Source organism: Chlorocebus sabaeus, chromosome 21 (genome assembly GCF_047675955.1).
Source record: "Chlorocebus sabaeus isolate Y175 chromosome 21, mChlSab1.0.hap1, whole genome shotgun sequence".
Lineage (NCBI taxonomy): Eukaryota > Metazoa > Chordata > Mammalia > Primates > Cercopithecidae > Chlorocebus > Chlorocebus sabaeus.
In genome coordinates this window covers 84,888,614-84,908,427 of record NC_132924.1, presented here as the reverse complement: position 1 = coordinate 84,908,427, position 19,814 = coordinate 84,888,614, and the positions used below count along the sequence as shown (strand labels likewise).

Here is a 19,814-nt window from a genome sequence, read left to right as displayed (position 1 = left end):
TTGAAGTGCCACTATTTTGAGTCTAATATTATGTCTGTATTTTATATTCATGTAAAACATTAAGAAAAAATATTAAGAATATATCTAGCAGTTAAAAATGTGTATCTATTTATGTATCTACAGGAATACAAAATGGTATAGCTACCATGGAAAATAGTGGCTCTACTATATAGACTATAATATACAAGTTATGAACGGTGCACTTTCTCAATACTCTCATCAGCATTTGGGGTTGTCTCTTTTGGAGTGGAGAGCATTCTGATAGCTATGTAGTGGTATCTTATTGTGGTTTTAATTTTCACATCCCTAAGGGCTAATGATGCTGAGCATCTTTTCACATACTTATTTGCCATCTAAATATCCTCTTCAGTAAAATGTCTTTTCATGTCTTTTTGTCATTTTTTTAATTGGATTGTTTTTCCACTGTTGAGTTTTTATTTCTTTTTATAATATGTGGTTTGCAGGTATCTTCTCCTACCCTGTAACTTGTTTTTTCATCCTCTTAACAAGCTCTGCAAAGCAAAAATTTTTAATTTCGTATAAGTCCAGTTTATTAATTTCCTTTTATGGTTCAAGCTTTGACTCTTTTTGCCTAGCCCTGTGTCTTAAATGTTATCTCCTAGTTTCTTTCCTAAAAGTAGTGTAGTTTTATATTTTACGTGTAAGTCCACATTTTGTATGTGTCAGATAATTCTAACAGTCTGACATTGCAACGTGGACATCTATTATCTTTTTCATTCAATTTGAGATTTTCTTAGATCTTAATAGGATGTGTTATTTTCTCTTATGACCAAGACATTTCTATATTATAAGGTTTTGGATCTTACATAAACCTTCTGTTTTAGCTGGCTTTATGTGACACCACTGATCAGGGGAACAGTGAGTGCCTACATGTTATGGTGAGACAGAGATAGAAATCCAGCTTTGCCTCTTGGCTTCCGTTGACACCTGAGGCAAGAGGGCTTCTTGTTACTGCTGGTTGAGGTGGAAGTTCTGGCTCTGCATGTGGTCTCTATTGACAAAGTGGTGGGAGTGGCTTTGTTACTGCTGGGCCATAGTAGCCATCCTGACTCTCTACTAGGCCTCTGTGACACCACCTCAGTAGGGAGGGAAAAAATGTGACTTGTTACTGCCAGTTGTGGGTGGAAGTCCAGGTTGCTCCCGTTGTTTTCATGACCCATGGGTATGAAAGTACCTGCTCCCTATTTGACCTTCTCTGGCTCCACTCTAGGAGAGATGTTGGGGCACCTCACTACATCCTCATGAGGGTGAAAGTCTAGGCTCCTCACTCAGCGTTTGCAGTGAACGGGTGGCTGAGGCCAAAGTTTTCCGTGGTGTTCAGCTAGAATAGAGCAGTTGTGGCTAAAAGTATTGCCCTGCAGGGCTGCTCTTTCCTAGTCCTTTGGCTGGAGAAATAAGGTTTTATTGAGACTTTTTCTTTTGTCTGCCAACTGTTGGTCTTTCACAGTTGCTGGCCTCTTCAGCCGCGTGTTTGAAATATATGAGGCAAAAAAGAAAACCCAAAAATCTACACCATGCCCTTCCTCAGGTCCCAAGGTTCTTGGCTAGTCTGCCCTCTCTCCCGTCCTGTCAGAGTCTTTTTCTGTTTGTTTTATATTTGATATTCAGGTTTTCAGTTGTACTTAGCAGGAGGCATAGGGGAGAAGTGTCTCTATACTTTCAGCCTGGAAGAGGAAGGATGTCTCTTTCATTATGGTTTTGATGGTAGCATTTTAATTGTTTCCTGGCAATATAACTCTTACATAGTTCAAAAGTTATAATGGCACAGCAAACAAAATCATAGCAAATGCTGGACACGGTTGAAGATTGCCTGAGATCAAAAGCTAAAACATTTTTTAAACTGCTTTCTATTGACGTGCAGAGTGTACCAGGTTGTTGTGCATCACATCTCTATGGCATACATGTGGTCTTCAGGTCATGTGATGTAATAACCAATGCTAATTAGGAGACTTCAGGAAGTCAGTGAATGGGTGGAGGTGGGGTAGGGCAGGCAGAGTGATTGTCCCATGTACTAAATTATAAGAAAATCACATGAGGAGAATCCTTCCTGCCTGGCTCTGTGGTACCCCTTGCTATGTGAGAAACCAAACTCTCAAGGTGTGTGGGGTGAAATTTTCCATGAAACACACACATAAATTATTTGACATCTTTGCTTTTATGCTTTTATGCTTCTGTGCCATTGCACTGACTCTGATGTTGGTCAAGTTATTAATGTCTCTAAGCCTCTGTTTCTTTGTCTTTAAAACAGAGAAAATAGGCCGAGTGTGGTGTCTCACGTCTATAATCCCAGCACTTTGGGAGGCCAAGGCGGGCGTATTGCTTGAGACAGGGGTTCGAGACCAGCCTGGCCAACTTGTTGAAACCCCTACTAAAAATACAAAAAAATTAGCCAGGCATGTTGGTAGGTACCTGTAATTCCAGCTACTTGGGAGACTGAGGCACAAAAACGGCTTGAACCCAGGAGGTGGAGGTTGTAGTGAGCCAAGATCACACCACTGCGCTCCAGCCTGGGTGACAGAGCGAGACCGTGTCTCATAAATAAATAAGTAATCAGAGAAAGTAGTTGCACTTATCTCAAAGTTAGTGTGAGGATTCCTCAGATATGTAAAGGTGTTTAAACAGTATCTGGTCTGCTAACTCGATCAATGCTGGCCATTAGTCATTATGATAGCAGCAGCAGTCACAGTCATACCATGATTGTTGCAGACATGCTTGATGTATTGTTGTTGTTATAATAATTCTATGGCGAGAAATATGCCTTGGTCTTTCACAAAATCCATTCTCTGGAGACTGAAGATCTGTTGAATTTCTTTATCATTTTCTCACAGAGAACAGGCTTTCTGAATAGGGAGTCTTTACATGACAGTTCTACATTGAGCACCTTTTCATTCTGTGCAGACACATATGGAAAAGTGCCCATGACAGGTAGACACACTGTAAGTAAACACAGATCCCACAGTGTGCCATGATAAATTCTTCCAGTGTTCTGTAAGCACCATGATTGTTACCCTGCCTCCCAGCCACACCAGCGTGAGCACTGGCTTCTGCTGTATCATAGTTCCAGATAACAGAGGCCTTATTTTTACAATTTAAAAGGATTGTACTTTTTGTTTTCCCACCAACTGTTTTTTGAACTTTAAAATGCTTTCTCTAGCGAGAAAAAAAAAAAGCACCATTGTGATCAATTCCTTTCAACAGTCTAATTATAGGTAGAAGCAGATTTTATAAAGCAGTACAAATGACCACTTGCCTTGCATTCTCAACTGATGGAGCTCCAGAGTTCCTTACAATTATAAATGCTTACTTGTTCATAACTCTGTTAAGTACCATTTATGGAGCAAGTGATTCTTCTGGGCATAGGCCAGGTCGAAGACAGCTACTCTGATGTGTTCATCTAAAAATTTCATGTGTTGTCGGTTTGTGATTGGGGTATGGAAATGGGTCTGGGTTAATTCTATAAGAAATATGTGGAAAAAATAATGTATGTGTATAACAGCTTTCATGAAGACAGTTGTAGCCATCCAATACCCGTGCTATACAAAATCATTTATAGAAATTCTCATTATACTCAATCTATACATAAAATGGCCACTGAGGACTACAGAGTTTTCAAGGTGATTTCTATATAAGGAAGTATCACACTGCAGCTAAGTACATCTTGGCCACTGATGGCTTTTTATTTCTTTTTACCAAATTATGGACCTAGGATTTTCATATCAATACATTCTTAAAATATCTTAAAAACAAAGAAAATTACATTATGGATAAAATATACATTAGTAATTGGACGTCACCACTAAAAAACTTAGTCATGTAACCAAATACCACCTGTCCGCCAAAAACCTATGGAAATAAAAAAATAAAAAAATTAATTAAAATTTAAATTTAAAAAATAGAGCAAAAAATTACATTATGGATAAAATATACATGAGTAATTGGACATGTAGGCCTCCTAACAGAGTTGAATGTGGTTGGAGTTCCTAAACAGCATAAGTGAATAAATGACATTGTAGAGTAGATGTTGGGATTGACAATAATCATCCTAAGTGCCTCAGGGATTATATGTCATGATTATAAGTTATTGCAATGGGCTTAAGTCAGATATGACAAATGAAATCATAAATCTGGATTCAAACAGGTTGTTCCCCTATGTATATTGACTGTAAAGACTTAAGATGAAAGTCTATTCATTATTGCATACTATTTCTTATTACTAAATTTACAACAAATAATGTGTCATTTTTCCCACTTCAGCATATTTCACTATTCACAGGATTGTGTGTTGAAGTAAATGTCTTAGGAAAATTAATCTAGTAGCTGTATTGGAGACAATGTGAATATGATATGGAAAAACTAAGAGATGGAAAAGAGATGAATGGGTTTCTGCTAACTAGATTTGCATTTTTAAGTCAAGGCATATTAAGAGAAAGGTAAAAAAGTATGAACCTTAGTTATCAACTGATGGATTCTAGTGTACTTACTAATATTTTAATTATAACCAAAAAAATCAGGTGTATTTTCTCTATACAATCAAATAGTCTGAGCAGAAGAAGATGAGTCACTGAATACCGACTTCTAGAACCAGAGATACCTGGGTTCACATCCCAGTCTCACCCCAGTCTCACAATTCTCAAGCTGTGGAACCTGGGGTAAATTTCTGAACCTTAAGAGAGAATTATCTTTTCTTTAAAGTGAAGTTGATTGTGTCTCCCCAACAAGGCCCAAACAAGGAATGAACTCAATAGTATAGTCAAAGTATGGTAACTTACACATAGTGCCATTCCATAAATCACAGTGTTGTCACGTCTTTTTTATTTTATTGAGGTATAATTGACATAAAACAAATGACACCTGTTTGAAATATACAATTTTAGTTTTGACGTATGTGTATTCCTATGAACCATCACCACAATCAAGATAGCAAATATGTTCATCACTTTCAAAAGCTTCCTTGTGCCCCTCTCGATGGCCTCTCTTTTGCTTCTCCATGCCACCTCATCCCCAAGCAACTACTGACCTGCTTTTTATAGTAACTTATCTGTTACTGTACATAACTTTGCATTTTTTAGAATTTGATATGGATGGAATCATGTAGTACATAGTTATTATTATCAATCATATAATACATAGTTTTTTGTGGGGGGCGTTGGGTCAGGGAATCCTGTCTTCACACACAATATATATGAGTTTCATCCTTATTCTTTTGTATATCAATAGTTTATTCCTTCTTATTGCTGAACAGTATTCCATTGTATGGCTATACTGCAATTTGTTCATTCATTCACCTCTTGGTAGACATTTGAGTTGTTCCTAGGTTTGGCTGTTGTGTTTCATTTACCTGTTTTTCTGTTTTGACACCAATAACATACTATCTTGATTCTCATGTTTTATAATAAATCTTAAAGTCAGGAAGTGTAAGTCTTCCAACTTTACTTTTCTTTTTCAAAGTTGTTTTGACTATTTTAGATCCTTTTCACTTCCTTATGGATTTTAAAGTCAGATCAGCGTTTCAATTTCTAACCCCCAGAGCTATGCTAGGATAATTAGTGGGATTGCATTGAATCTATATATCGATTTGGGGATAATTGACTTTTTTTTTTTTTTGAGATGGAGTTTCACTCGTGTCACCCAGGCTGGAATGCAGTGGTGCAATCTCGGCTCACTGCAACCTCCACCTCCTGGGTTCAAGCAATTCTCCTGCCTCAGCCTCCCGAGTAGCTAGGATTACAGGCATGCACCACTCTGCCTGGCTAATTTTGTATTTTTAGTAGAGCTTGGGTTTCACCATGTTGGCCAGGTTGGTCTCAAACTCCTGACCTCAGGTGATTCACCCGCCTCAGCCTCCCAAAGGATTACAGGTGTGAGCCATCATGCCCAGCCAGAATTGACATCTTAACGATATTGCATTTCCCAATCCTAATATTAACATGTAATCTCTTCATTTTTTTAAAGTCTTAACTCCACCCCTCAGCGTTTTGCAACCTTCAGTGTGCACATTTTACACATTTTTTGTCGTATATATCAGTAATTATTTCATATTTTAATGATATTATTTTAAATTTCAATTTCAGATTGTTCATTTTTAGTGTGTAGAAGTAAAATTGATTCTTGTACATTGATCTTATATTCTGGAATGTAAACTCATTTAGTTCTAGTAGCTCTTTATCAATTTCATAGCTTTTTCTATATATATAGCTGTGCTTTCTGTGAAGAGAGACAGCTTTTTAAACATTCCTTTCAAAGCTGTATTCCTGACTGCCTTTTCTTGCCTTATTGCGCTGACTAAAACCTTCAGTACAATGTTGAATAGGGGTGGTGAATAAACTTTTGGAGGTTTGAAAAGTCTTTATTTTGTCTTTGCTTTTGGAAGATATTTTTATATTTTATATTTTCTTGGTTAATAGTTTTTGGGTTATTTTTTTTTTTCCTTTTAGTTCTCTGAAGCTGTTGCTCCATTGTCTTTCTGTTTGTATTCTTTCCAAGAGAAATCTTTTCTCATCTTTGTCTTTGTTCTTCTCTATGTAATGTGCCCTTTTTTTTCTGAATAGTGTTTTAAGATTTTCTCTACCACTGGCTATAAGCAATTTGATTATGATGTGCCTTTGTGTAATTTTCTTCTTGTTTCTTGTGCTTGAGGTTTGTAGAGATTCTTTGATATATAGGTTTATAATTTTCAAAGAGTTTGAAAATTTCTCATTTCTTCAATTATTTTTTCTGTCTCTTCCTTCTCTTTGAGATTACAGTTACATAGATACTCTACTACTTGAAGTTGTCCTACAGTTTGCTGATGCTTTTTTCTGTTTTTCTATCTATTTCAGTTTTTTCTGTCTATGCTTTGTTTTGGAGAATTTCTACTGCCCTCCCTTTCAAGTTCAATAATTTTTTCTTCTGCGGTGTCTAATCTGCCACTCGATCCATTCAGTGAATATTCATCCCACAAATTGTAGCCTTTATCTCTAGAAGTTTAATTTGGGCTCTTTTTATGTCTGCCATGTCTCTAAATTAATATATTCAGTCTTTCCTCTAGCATCTTGAATAATTAGAATACAGTAATATAACTATGTTAATGTTTTTGTCTGGTAATTCTATTATCTGTGTCATTTCTGGATCTGTTTCTATTGATATATTACTTTTTCTCCTCATTTACATCATTTTTTCCTTCTTCTTGACCCGCCTGGCAATTTTTCATTGCATGCCAGACATTGTGAATTTTACATTGTCGAGAGGTGGATTTTTTTAATTTCTAAAAAATATATTTGAGCTTTGGTATAGAATGAGGTTAAATTTATTGGAAACTGTTTGATCATTTTAGGTCTTGCTTTTGAAATTTGTGAGGTAGGACCAGAACAGCATTACTCTAGGAGTAATTTTTCCCAGTACTAAGGAAACACTCTTTTTGGTACTCTAACTGATGCCTTATTAATTGTGAGCTTTTTCCAGTCTGGCTGGTTTAAAAAAAAAAAAAAAAGGCACTGTTATTCCCAGTCCTATGTGTGAGCACCAGGCACTGTTCTCTCAATCCTTCCAGATCATTCTTTTCCTAGTGTTGGGTTGGGTTACTTCCTTGCACACATACACAAAAAGTAATGTTGCCTTTAAACTTTTTATTGCTTTTGTTAAATATCAAGGATTTCCATGTTCATTAACAAAGTGTATGTTGAGCTTGAAGGGTGTTTTTTCCACACTGGTTAGTTTCTTGAATATTTACCCTAAAAAATGTAACAGACAATTATTTGTCATACCCGTGTGTTGCAAATGATTATCTGCAAACAAAGATCTGGCCTGAGTACCTGGTTACCCTGACATGGTCTTTAAGTATTATACCTTCCTTCGTTCTCCCATGGCAGTGGGCGAGGATACATTGAACTTTCCTGACCCAACTGCCTCTGTTGAAAATTTCCACTTCTCAGGGGTTTTAGTCTCTGCTTATAAAGTCTGTAGTCATTTCCATGTAAAATCTAAGAAACCAGTTACCAATTAAATTGCACTTCTGTAAATATACAGTTAGTTACCAGTGATTGCCTCTCCTATTGTATTTGTTTTGTTTTAAATGTTATTACTCTGTTTAAAAGTAGATAAATTCTTTGCTGAGCAAAAAAGGTTGCATTGGAAATGCAAGCATTTTAAATTAGAAGTTCATTCAAAAATGCAAGTGATAGCAATTTTATGTAGGTCTTCAAATCTATGGATGCTATGTTTACTTTTTTATTGTTAATTTTTAAGAATTAGAATTTGTGGTTATAAATCACATAGAGCCCAAGCACAAAAAGAATGGCCAATTAAAAAAATTATTTTCAATCCTCCAAGACATCTGAATAACACTATTTTTTAAAAGGAGATTGAAATGAACATTATGCAAAGTATGGCTTTCATTATACCCTGTGAGTCAGCAGATCAACTCTCTGATGAGTTGGAGGAGGTCATATGAATTCAAAAATGGAGCATGAAGCTACAGGAAGGGCTTTGGAGGCAGAAAGATTGGGCATAACTCCCGCTCTGCTACTTTCTAGCGGAGTGATTTGGGGCAAGTCATTAAGCACATCAGAAACTACATTTTACCTTCTTCAAAAAGGTATTATACCCCCTACCTCATAGTGTTGATATGAAACTTAAATGATATAATTAGTGCAGACATTTTAAATGCTCAGTAAATGATCATCACCCTCAGTGCCTTACCTTCTTTAAATGTGTGAAGTTAGTTCCCAAGTGAAAAGCTTCCACCCAAGTTAAAAAAAAAAATCATCTCTAAAATTATAAATTTGTGAATACCAGGTAAATAAATGGTAATCATCATAGGGAGAAGTTTTGGCTGTGACATTTTGGGTAATTTAGATTAGGAAGACTTCACAGGGCAAGTTTGGATCATAGTGATTTCATTTTAACGTATTCTCTTTGAGGACAGTTCAGTGTAAGTTACTGATGTTCTTTTATGTCCTTACTAAAAGAAAAAAATATGTTTTTTTTTTTTTTTTTAAAAACTTAGGGGGAGTTTGTTGCTTGTCTCCTGTCCCTATTACGACAAATGACTGATAGACATTATCAACAGCTTCTTGATAGTTTCAATACGAAGGAAGAACTAAGGGTAAGTGACTTTTTAAAATTATTTTCTTTAACATATCTTTTTAGTTTCTCTTGTTTATCACTGTTCAGATAAATCCTAGACAATTGCTTTACCTGTTTCCATTAAGTTCTAAGCAGTTTTTTCTCAGTCTCATCCACAGATCTGCTCATCTGTATTTGCTTTTAAAGATTTCTGTTACTCAGGCAAAGCTATTAACTCTCATTTCAGAGAAGGATATAGGATGTGAAGTATCTGTCATCAAAGTTCAATAAACTAGAAGCAGAATAACAGAACTGAAGAGATAAAAACAAATAGACTAACTCCACGAACCTAGAAATATTGCCTTAATAGGAGATAAAGGAGAATATGTAAATATGTTCGCTCATTTCATCTCACTAAAACCATAATGAGAAGTTCTGACTACAACTTTTTGACTAGGGATACAGAGTTGTATTTGATATTCTGTATCAACTATAGTCTGATCAATATGCTGTGCTACTCTGACAAGCTGACATTAAATAGGAAATATGGATGCCAGGTTTATAAAAATCCAGTATTTACTGAGATTTGCGGAAATGTAATGCATTGGTTTCACGAGATGCTTGATTATTCTTAGAGGAATGATATGATCTGTCATCTTCCTTATTTACTTTTATTTCTCTTCCATCCCTTCAGTTTTCCAGACAACTTTAATATGGAAACCATCATATTGGAAGTGTTGCTTTTAAGCTGGGTGGTGGAGAATTATAGGACCAAAAGTACAGTTCTGCTATGACATTTGCTTGATTGGAAGCCTTCCCAGTGCCTTAGGGGAAGAAATTATTGATTTTTTAATATAGATAGTGCCTAGGGGTCGCTTGTCTTTGACTTTAACTGGAAAATAGTGTATGATCTCAGAAGAATCTTCTGGTTGTTACCTTAGAGAAGTTGACAAGCTGAGTCATCTACCACGAAGAATCATTTGTGGCAGATGTAATCCCTCAGCAGTCAGTCATTTGGCATACGGCATCATGTTTTTCATTCTTATATTCAATCTTTTTTCTTTTTTTTTTTTCTTTTTTTTTTTTTTTTTTTTTTGAGATGGGTTTTACTGTTACTCAGGCTGGAGTGCAGTGGTACAATCATGGCTCACCCCTGGGTTCAGACAATCCTCCTGCCTCCGCTTCCCAAGTAGCTGCGACTACAGGCACATGCCACCACACTTAGCTAATTTTTTAATTTTTTTGTAGAGGTGGAGTCTCACTATGTTGCCCAGGCTGGTCTCAAACTCCTGGCCTAAAGAAATCCTCCCATCTCAGCCTCCCAAAGTACTCGGATTACAGGCTTGAGCCACCATGCCTGGCCTTACATTCAATTTTGAGTTTAGAATTAAAAATGAATAAAAGGCCTTAGGACTTAACCACTCTGAGTACAGAAATCTGTAACATCAAAAGGAAGATGACTGTGCATTTATGCATTTATTAACTTTCATTAGAAATTGTATTCTTAACACAGTTAAAGAATCATTAGGTTTTACTTAAGAATTCTGTGACTTCATATTTGAAAATTTCCCGTAGGAAAAGCCTACATATTTTTATGGAGCCTGGGAATTAAAAAACAGCAGAGAAGCATCAACTGAAAGACGTGATTAATTATCCAGATGTTGAGTTTTATGCTTTGGTATTCATGTTAGCAGTAATAAAACAAATGGAAATAATGAATAAAATGTTTTATGTAGACTTTTCTCATTTCAGGCAGCCAATGCACCTCTTCAAAGGACAATTATATTCCCCTCTTCAAAATTATTGAGGCTGGCAGGGCACCGTGGCTCAGGCCTGTAATCTCAGCACTTTGGGAGGCCAAGGCGGGTAGATCACCTGAGATCAAGACCAGCTTGACCAACATAGCAAAATCCTATCTCCACTAAAAATACAAAAATTAGCTGGGCATGGTGGCACGTGCCTGTAGTCCCAGCTGTTTGGGAGGCTGAGGCGGGAGAATTGCTTGAACCCAGGAGGTGGAGGTGGCAGTGAGCCGAGATCACGCCAGTGCACTCCAGCCTGGGAAACAGAGTGAGACTCTGTCTCAAAAAAAATAAAAAATAATAAAAAATAAAAAAATAGCGAGGCCTTCTGACCAGGAGAATTATTTAATGATATTAATTACTTAATCTACCATTCAGGAAGTGGATATTGAGCAACTCAGGCATGGCAAGCACTGTGCACCATGTACTAGGGACATAACCAGGCACAAGATGTCTTGTCCCTGTAGGGGAGTAATCAGACCAATAATGGGCATTAGCACCCTAAGTGGTGAATGTGCAGGGTAAGCACGCGGTGCTGTAGAGCATGTGGGAGTTGCTGCCAACCCAGACTCGAGGTATCAGGAAACTTCCCAAGGGAGGTCTCAGCTGAGAACTGAGGTTAGTAGGAGTGTGCTAGATGTATATTTGGCTGGAACGTTCAAACATCTCTACTAAAATATCACCTGAATGCCCCGACTGACACAGCACACTCTCTACCCTACCTCTATAACACTTATTAGAATCTGGAATATTTTTGTTTATTTGTTTATGTGTATTTCCCACTGGGCCATGAGCTCCTTGATGTCTGAAGCTTTGTCTGGCTCACTGCTGTATCCTCAGATTCCAGATTCCAGCACATAGCAGGCATTCAAGAAATAGTTGTTGATTGTTTGATAGAATATAGAGTTTAAGGCTATATGAATGAGTGCAGACTTTGTTTTGAGGACATTTTGAAGCTTTTGAGAGTTTTAAGAAGGGAGAGACAAGATCACATTTGAGGGAAGAAAGACCTGTCTGGTTGCACTTTTGAAAATGCATTTGGCCAGACATGGTACCTTATGCCTGTAATCCCAGCACTTTGGGAGGCCAAAGCAGGAGGATCACTTGAGCCCAGGAGTTTGAGACCAGCCTAGGCAATATGGCAAGACACTGTGATTCTAAAAAGTTTTTATAAACTAGCTGGGTGTGGTGGCACACGCCTGTAGTCCCAGCTACTCAAGAGGGTGAGATGGGAGTATCGCTTCATCCATACTCCACCAGGAGGTGGAGGCTGCAGTGAGCTGTGATTGCACCACTGCTCTCCAACCTGGGCAATAGAAGGAGAACCTGTCTCAAAAAAAAAAAAAAAGGAAGAAAAAGAAAATAAAAGAAAGAAAGGGGATTCACTGAGGTCAAGATGAGAGGCAGAACTCTGTAAAAGATTTGAGGTAGTAACCTAAGCTAGAAATGACTGTGGCTTGAAATAGAGGTGATTGTGGAGATAGATTCTAGGGATATTTAGGAAGTTGAATTGGCAGGACTCGATGACTGATACTGTTAAAAAGGTGAAGGAGAGGGAGGAGTTGTAAATGACTCCTAGGCCTTTTGACAGTTGGCTGGATGTTGGTGTGGTGCCATTCACGGCATGAGGATCCCAGGAGGAGTTAAGTGTACAGGTTTGGGAGCAAAGGTAAATTCAGTTTCAGCCTGAGTGTGGCCACCCGAGGGACATTTAGATGGAGTTGTTTAGTAATTTGTGTCTGAAGTTCAAGAGAGAGAGAGATGGGTTGTGGGATGTAGATCTGGAAACTATCAGTCAATGAATAATAACTGACATCATAGGAGTAAATGTGAACATCCAAGGAGATTGTAGAGTTTGGCCAAAGGACCTACATAGAATCCTAAGCCTAAGGAGGGAGGCGTGATAAACAGCGCCTGCTCCTGCAAGGAGGTCAAGTACCGTCATGAAAGGTTCCCTAAATATTGTTGGTGAACCTGATGGACAGTTTCACTGATGAGGGTGAAAGCTAACTTGTCATGGATTGAAGAATAGAAAAAAAAAAAATTAGAAAACGATACGGTGGATTGTATGCAGTGTTTCAAGAAGAAGAGGGATAAGTTTGGATGTGTAGACTTTGTTTTGATGAATACTTATGATGGAGGAGACTTAAGCATGTGTAAATATATTCATGATTAGAGCTGGTGGAGAGGGAGAAGCTGAAAATCTAAGAAAGAGGTACTAACTTTCAGGGCGAGGTCTCTGAGAAGGCAGCAGGAAGGGACAGAATTATCCTTGACTGGGAATAAGATTCTTACACTTTTCCAGTGTAAGAATGGAAGAAATAACTGGAGTGAATGCAGGCTAGAGGACATATATTTAACTTACTGAAGACTGATTAGTCATCTTGGGTTTTTTTTGTTTTTTTGTTTTGTTCTGTTTTGTTTTTGAGAATGTGTCTTGCTCTGTTGCCCAGGCTGGAGTGCAGTGGTGCAATCTCGTCTCACTACAACCTCCGTCACCCAGGTTCAAGCAATTCCCCTGCCTCAGCTTCTCAAGTAGCTAGGACTACAGGCATGCATCACCATGCCTGGCTAATTTTTTGTATTTTAGTAGAGATGGGGTTTCACCATATTGGCCAGGATGGTCTCAATCTCCTGACCTTGTGATCTGCCTACCTCAGCCTCCCTAGTCATCTTGTTTTAATCTGCATTTTAAAAGTTCATATATCACCTTATAAAAGATATTAATAAATGTTTCCTGTGCTCAATTTTCTTTGAAACCAAATATTTCTAGTTATGTTCCTGAACCCTACATTGTAATATTTTCAAAGATAATAACACTTGTCCCTAGACCCTTATACAAAGTCCTTAGTGCCAATTTTACTTCAGAAATCAGAATTTTTATGATTTCATAAAGATAATATGGTACATATATAGCACCTCCAATAAAATCTAGAGTGATACAAAATGTTCACTCCATATGTGATAAATAAAGACTATAAATCATTCTGGTCAGGTTTTGCTGCCAAATGGATTATAAGAGCAAAAAATTTTAGAGTAATTTTGGGTTTTGATATTGTAGTAAAGGAAGTGAAGACCTCTAAGCAGAAGGCATTTTATATGCAATTTAGTACGTATCAGGCACTGTTCTAAGCAGTTGATTAATATTAACTCAGTTTAATCCTCAAAAGGACCCCGTGAAGTAGGCCCCCATTATTTTATTGCAGATACCAATTGTTGATTCAACAAACATTTATTGAGCATCTTGGTTAGACATTAGGGATATCAAGACTAATAAAAGCCTGTTATTAGGGCCATCTAAATCATTCTTATAAATAAGCATTATGTAAACTGCAGTGATATTGGCTAACAGTTACAGAACACCTCCTCACCTCCATCCCACAGCCATGAGCCAGATGTAGTGCTTACCCCACATTTCATCCTCTCCCTGCCTCCCCCACCGTGAGATTGACTGATGCTATTATTGTTAAGTAATTGGGAGAACTAGGAATTCTATTAACATCCTGAGCTCTTTGCTCAGGCAGCTAAACTCAGCTTTTCCCTAAACTTTAATAAACTTTCTTAAACCAAAATCTTTCCTATCGAATTATATAAAATTTCGATTGTCAGCTCTTTAAAAATAATAAGGCAGTTCTAGTCATAGAATGTAGATGTCTAAGAAAGGCCAGATTAATAGAAGGAGAGTTATTTGGGGTTTTGTATGTATATTTAGGTTAGAAAGTAAATAGCAGGTAAAGTACAGTTAATAGGGTGATATTTAATGGAAAATTATAAGTGATATTGAAATTAGACACCAAAAATTCCACATAACACTACTGTTTTAAAAAGTAATAAAGTGTAGTTACCCTCCTCTCAACCCCCAATGTATCCTAATCCCCAGAGGTAGCTGCTGTTAACACCTAAAGATATAACCTTGTAGACTATTTTGTATACTATATATATACATATATATATATACACACACACAAATTTTTTAATGGAATCATACTCTTTATATTGACCTATACTTTTTTTTACATGATAATATCTCATTATATAGCCCACTACCTTATTCTGCTGAATCTTGTTATATGAATGCTACATAATTTAATCATTTCTGATTTTTACCATTAGAATGGGTCTTGCAGTAAACATCTTGATACACCTCTTTCTATGGACTTGTACCCATATTGCTGTAGAATAAATTCCTAGAAGTATAATTGTTGGGTCATAGGATGTATGCATTTTATATTTTAATTGATACTTGACCAATTATATATAGAGATTTTCAAATGAATATTCATGTTGTTTTTTATTCCTGATGTTGCTTTTTCCTTTCTTTTTAACAATTCAAAGAAAGGTAAGGTTTGTCTTAGCATTTTCCAGTGGTTCTATAAATCAAAATGAATTTTAAAAGTATGTAGCTCTCAAGTATCTGCTAAGACTAATGGTCTTTCAACTCCATTCTTGCCTGAAGAGCCTGGATGCCTCCAGGGTTACTGCTGAAGTAGCTTCTGGCTTCCTGAGCAGTGTGCCACTTCTCCTCCTCGGTCCTCAGGTTCCTACTTGTGTGTGAGAGCATGAGTCACAGTGTCAGAACACAAGTATGTGGCAGCAAAGACCCGAGGGCTGGTACTCTGTATTGTTTTTTTCCTTCTCTAGAACATAATATTATTTTAAAATGAACAAAAGTCAACACCAGGTAGTGATTAAGATTTTTTTCCTCCTTCTGTCATCAGTAATGCTTTATTATACACCCACCTTGTACTGGAGGCTACAGTTTTGTCCATATCCTTGGCATTTCATGTATATACAGCAGTGAGACTCCTGTGCTTTGTTGATTATGACTTTTCATAGAACTGTGGGAATCTTGCTATAAGCACAAGATTATACATGAGCTGGAAGTACAACACGATTATAACTGCAATGTCTCCTATATACTGTCCCACTAGCTTTCAAAAATTATATCTGATCATATATATTGATTAAAGCCCCAATCCGGCTTTAAAACTCTGAGTACTTCCCATTCCTTACAGGACAAAGTCCAATCTCCTTATCATGTTGTTTCTATCCTCAGTTTACCTTCCAACCACATTATCCTCCACCCCCTTCTGAACACCTTTCAGTCACTCCAGCCACTTCAAACTACTGTTATATTCCTTTAAAACCAAATATATAATTTTTAATTCCTATGAATCATTTTTTTTTCTATCTGTAATGCCTATTCTACCCCCACCTCACTTCCATTGCCTAATGTGTACCCCTGTTAATCCCTTTTCTGATTCAGCTCACCCTACAAATCCCGCTCAGGTATCACCTTCTCAATGAAGCCTTCCCAGGATACAGTCCTCCCTCTCTGATAGCACGCAATAATGCACTCTCATTATTTGCCACTTCCTTGTGTTTTTGATGACTATGGGCCGTTGAGAGTCGAGACCATGTCTTGGTGTCCTAAGCACAGAACCTGGAACATTAAATCTTTGTTGAAGGAATGCATGGTCTTAATACTTCTGCCTGCTTCAAAAGATTTTCAATGTAATTATTTTGACTTATCTTTATTTGAAATATTGATTACAGAAAAATGGTTATATAGCTCTAAAAGATTGAAAATCATTTGGGAGTTATTTTGCATAAGATTCTTAAAGATTCCATTTTAAGAATATAAATTTCAATGTGATAATGATTATTAACACCCTTTAATTGAATTCAAACCTCACATCAAGGATATTACTCATTTGAAATTTGTGGCAAATTTTTTTAATGATATTTGACTATAGTCTGAGGGTCTGTCCTGTTCATTTTTCTTGAAGTAAGAAAAAAATGTCCTACTCTGTGTAGCAGCCTCACGATGCTTTGTTTTATGGATGTCTTAACTCATGTTTCATGAACTCAGGATTTGTCTCTCTGTGTCTTGCCAATTCTGTTTCACAAGACTAATTTTGGTCTTGTGCCTTTCTCTTTTTTAAAAAAAAATTTAGATTTAAAAAAAATTTTAGATTCAGGTGGTACATGTGCAGGTTGGTTAATGAATACTTTGCATGATGCTGAGGTTTGGGCCTCAGTTGAGTCCATCACCCAAATAGTGAACATAGTACCCAATAGGTAGTTTTTCAGCCCTTTTCTTTCTCCCTCCCTCCCTTCTTTTGCAGTCCCCCATGTCTATTCCCATTTTTATGTCAGTGTGTATCCAATGATTAGCTCTCACTTATAAGTGAGAACACGGTATTTGGTTTTTTGTTTCCATGTTAATTCACTTAGGATAATGGCCTCTAGCTATTTGTTGCAGCAAAGGACATGATTTTGTTCTTTTTTGTGACTGCATAGTATTCCATGGTGTAAATGTACCATATTTTTTAAGCCAATCCTGTCTTGTGTCTTTCTTTTTTTTTTTTTTTTGAGGCGGAGTCTTGCTCTGTCGCCCAGGCTGGAGTGCAGTGGCACTATCTCGGCTCACTGCAAGCTCCGCCTCCTGGGTTCATGCCATTCTCCTGCCTCAGCCTCCCGAGTAGCTGGGACTACAGGCGCCTGCCACCTCGCCCGGCTAGTTTTTTTGTATTTTTAGTAGAGACAGGGTTTCACCGTGTTAGCCAGGATGGTCTCGATCTCCTGACCTCATGATCCGCCCGTCTCGGCCTCCCAAAGTGCTGGGATTACAGGCTTGAGCCACCGCGCCCGGCCTCTTGTGTCTTTCTTAATATCATAGTATCATATGTAAGCACAAAACAGTTTTTATATGGTACAGTTAAAAAATCTAAAACACAAATTTGATCCTCTCAAACATCTGCATAAAACCCCTCAGTGTCTCTACAATGCCTGCAGGATAAATGTCCAAACTCCTTACTATGGAAATTTTTCTATCTTTTACTTATCCCTGTTTATCTTTAAGCCCTATGTCTTGCCACCGCCCCTTGTAGTCCAGGCAACCCTGTGCTCTCTCTTGCCTCTGAGGCTTACAGGTGTTGTTCCCTCTGTGTGGAATACCTGACCTTCACACTCTTCACATTTGCAAAGCATGCATGTATCTGTGTGGTTTTTAGATTAAGATTTATCTCTCCCACTAAACTGTGAACTCCATGAAAGCAAAGAGCACATTTAACACACTTACTATTGTGTGGCATGTTCCAGACACTCCATAAACACCTGCTGCGTGAATAAATAAAAGAATATCTCCTACCAGGTGTCCCCAGCATCTAACACAGTGCCTGGCACATAGTAAAGCACCCAATATTTATAAATCAGTACATGTTAGTGATCATTTCTAAAGTTATAACAACTGTTCCTACTTTGTTTTATATTTAAATATGGGAATTTTATTGTTTCGGAAGACTTTCACAAGAACTTTCTTACTTGAACCTCTCTCTTACTTGAACCTCTGCAGAAAAAAAGACTTCTATAAAGTGACACCTCCCTGTTTCTTTTTTATTTTGAACCCTGATTTCAAGAATTCCAATAATACAGTTTAACCATGTTAAATAATTTAATGTGGTTAAGTGACCCTGTTGTGCTGTATGATGTAAAACAGAAAAAGAAACTGCTCCCATTCTGCCAGGTTTTAAGTGGTAGCATATGAAACACTTACTTCTTTGTGCTGTCCAAGCAGGAATATTATAGGCATGGCAACGTTCTTTTTCAGATTATAAAAAGAATCAGTTACTTTGTTAAATGTACAAAATAACCTATTTAGTGAAATGACCAGAGTTGAAAAGTACTTGGAGAGGAAAGTCGAGGAAATACCACTGTATTTTGGGTGGGAGGGACGGAAATGTTAAAAGAATCTAGCGTTGAGGTCACATTGCTTTTGAATATTGGAACTGAGTTTGGAATAAACCCTGTTGCATGGCAGTAGACAGAGACTTGCTAAACTAAATTACATGTAAATACTAAAATGCAAGGTGTTTGTGTTATGACAACGTGATGTGATGAAACATTTGCCTACATTTTAGAAGTAAGAAAAATGTGGAGATGCCTTTTGAAAAACTAAGTGATCATACTGATTTTTTAAATCTCCTCTAACTACAAGAGACCTCAAAGCTCCCACATTTTACAAGTATGAGAACTCATTTCCAGAGAGGTTAAACAAATTGCCAAGGTTATTGAGCTAGTTAATTGCATAGCCAGGATTTAAAATCTCGGTTTTCTGATCCTCATTATTATGCTCTTTTATTTTTCTTACAAGGTTCTACTACTGAATGTGTTTGGTTTTATAAATATCAATGAATCTTGAATGGATACTGTAGAAAACTACTTGAGACACTGAAAAGTTTTCTTGGGGGAAATAAAGATTTATGTAAATTCACAGGCATTGGCAATGTCACATGCTGCCTCACCCTTTTATTGTGGGAGATAAATGGGTCTAGGAAAATGAGATAGCACAGAAACAGTTCATCTATCCCCAACTCCTCCACCTGCAATACTGTTTCCTTTGTCCCCAGCACTACAAAAGAAAACAAGTTGCTAGCTGGTAAGATAGATGTTTTGCCTCCTATAGCTAATCTTTTCAGCCAGTATTTTTCCTCCTTGCAACTGACAGCACAGTCCCCCACCCCACATACCACATACACACATACATACACACCACCACTACCACTAAGAGTGCTGCCTCCAGTTTCCAGTTCTCTTACAAATTTTGAGGCAAGAAGATAAAACTTCAGCATTTTATCATTTATTTATACTATTCCTAACTAGTTGTTGACCATAAAGCCAAAGAATCTCCACTTTCATGACTTTCATATCTATTTAAGCAAATGCACCAAGATAGGAAACGGAAGTGGGTATAACTCTTTCAAAGATAAATGCACAAGCCATTTTTGCAGGGATTATATATAATATATATACACACACACACACATATATATAAATGTGTGTCTAAGTAACTCAAAAGAATCAACTGAGAAACCATTAAAATAAGTTTCAGAAATGCATTAGAAAGGGCTTCTCACAGTTTTAGTAAGCTAATGACCTACTCTCCCA

At 37.2% G+C, this 19,814-nt stretch overlaps 1 protein-coding gene across 4 annotated transcripts in view; it reads left to right on the top strand.

The window, feature by feature from the left end:
* Positions 1 to 19,814, top strand: part of DOCK4 (dedicator of cytokinesis 4) — a 474,019-nt gene that overhangs the window by 354,470 nt on the left and 99,735 nt on the right. For all 4 annotated transcript variants that reach the window (XM_073009284.1, XM_038004467.2, XM_007982617.3 and 1 more), the window contains exon 26: positions 9,005 to 9,103. In XM_073009284.1, coding sequence (XP_072865385.1) covers positions 9,005 to 9,103 — 99 coding nt within the window. The remainder of the gene's footprint in view (positions 1 to 9,004; positions 9,104 to 19,814) is intronic.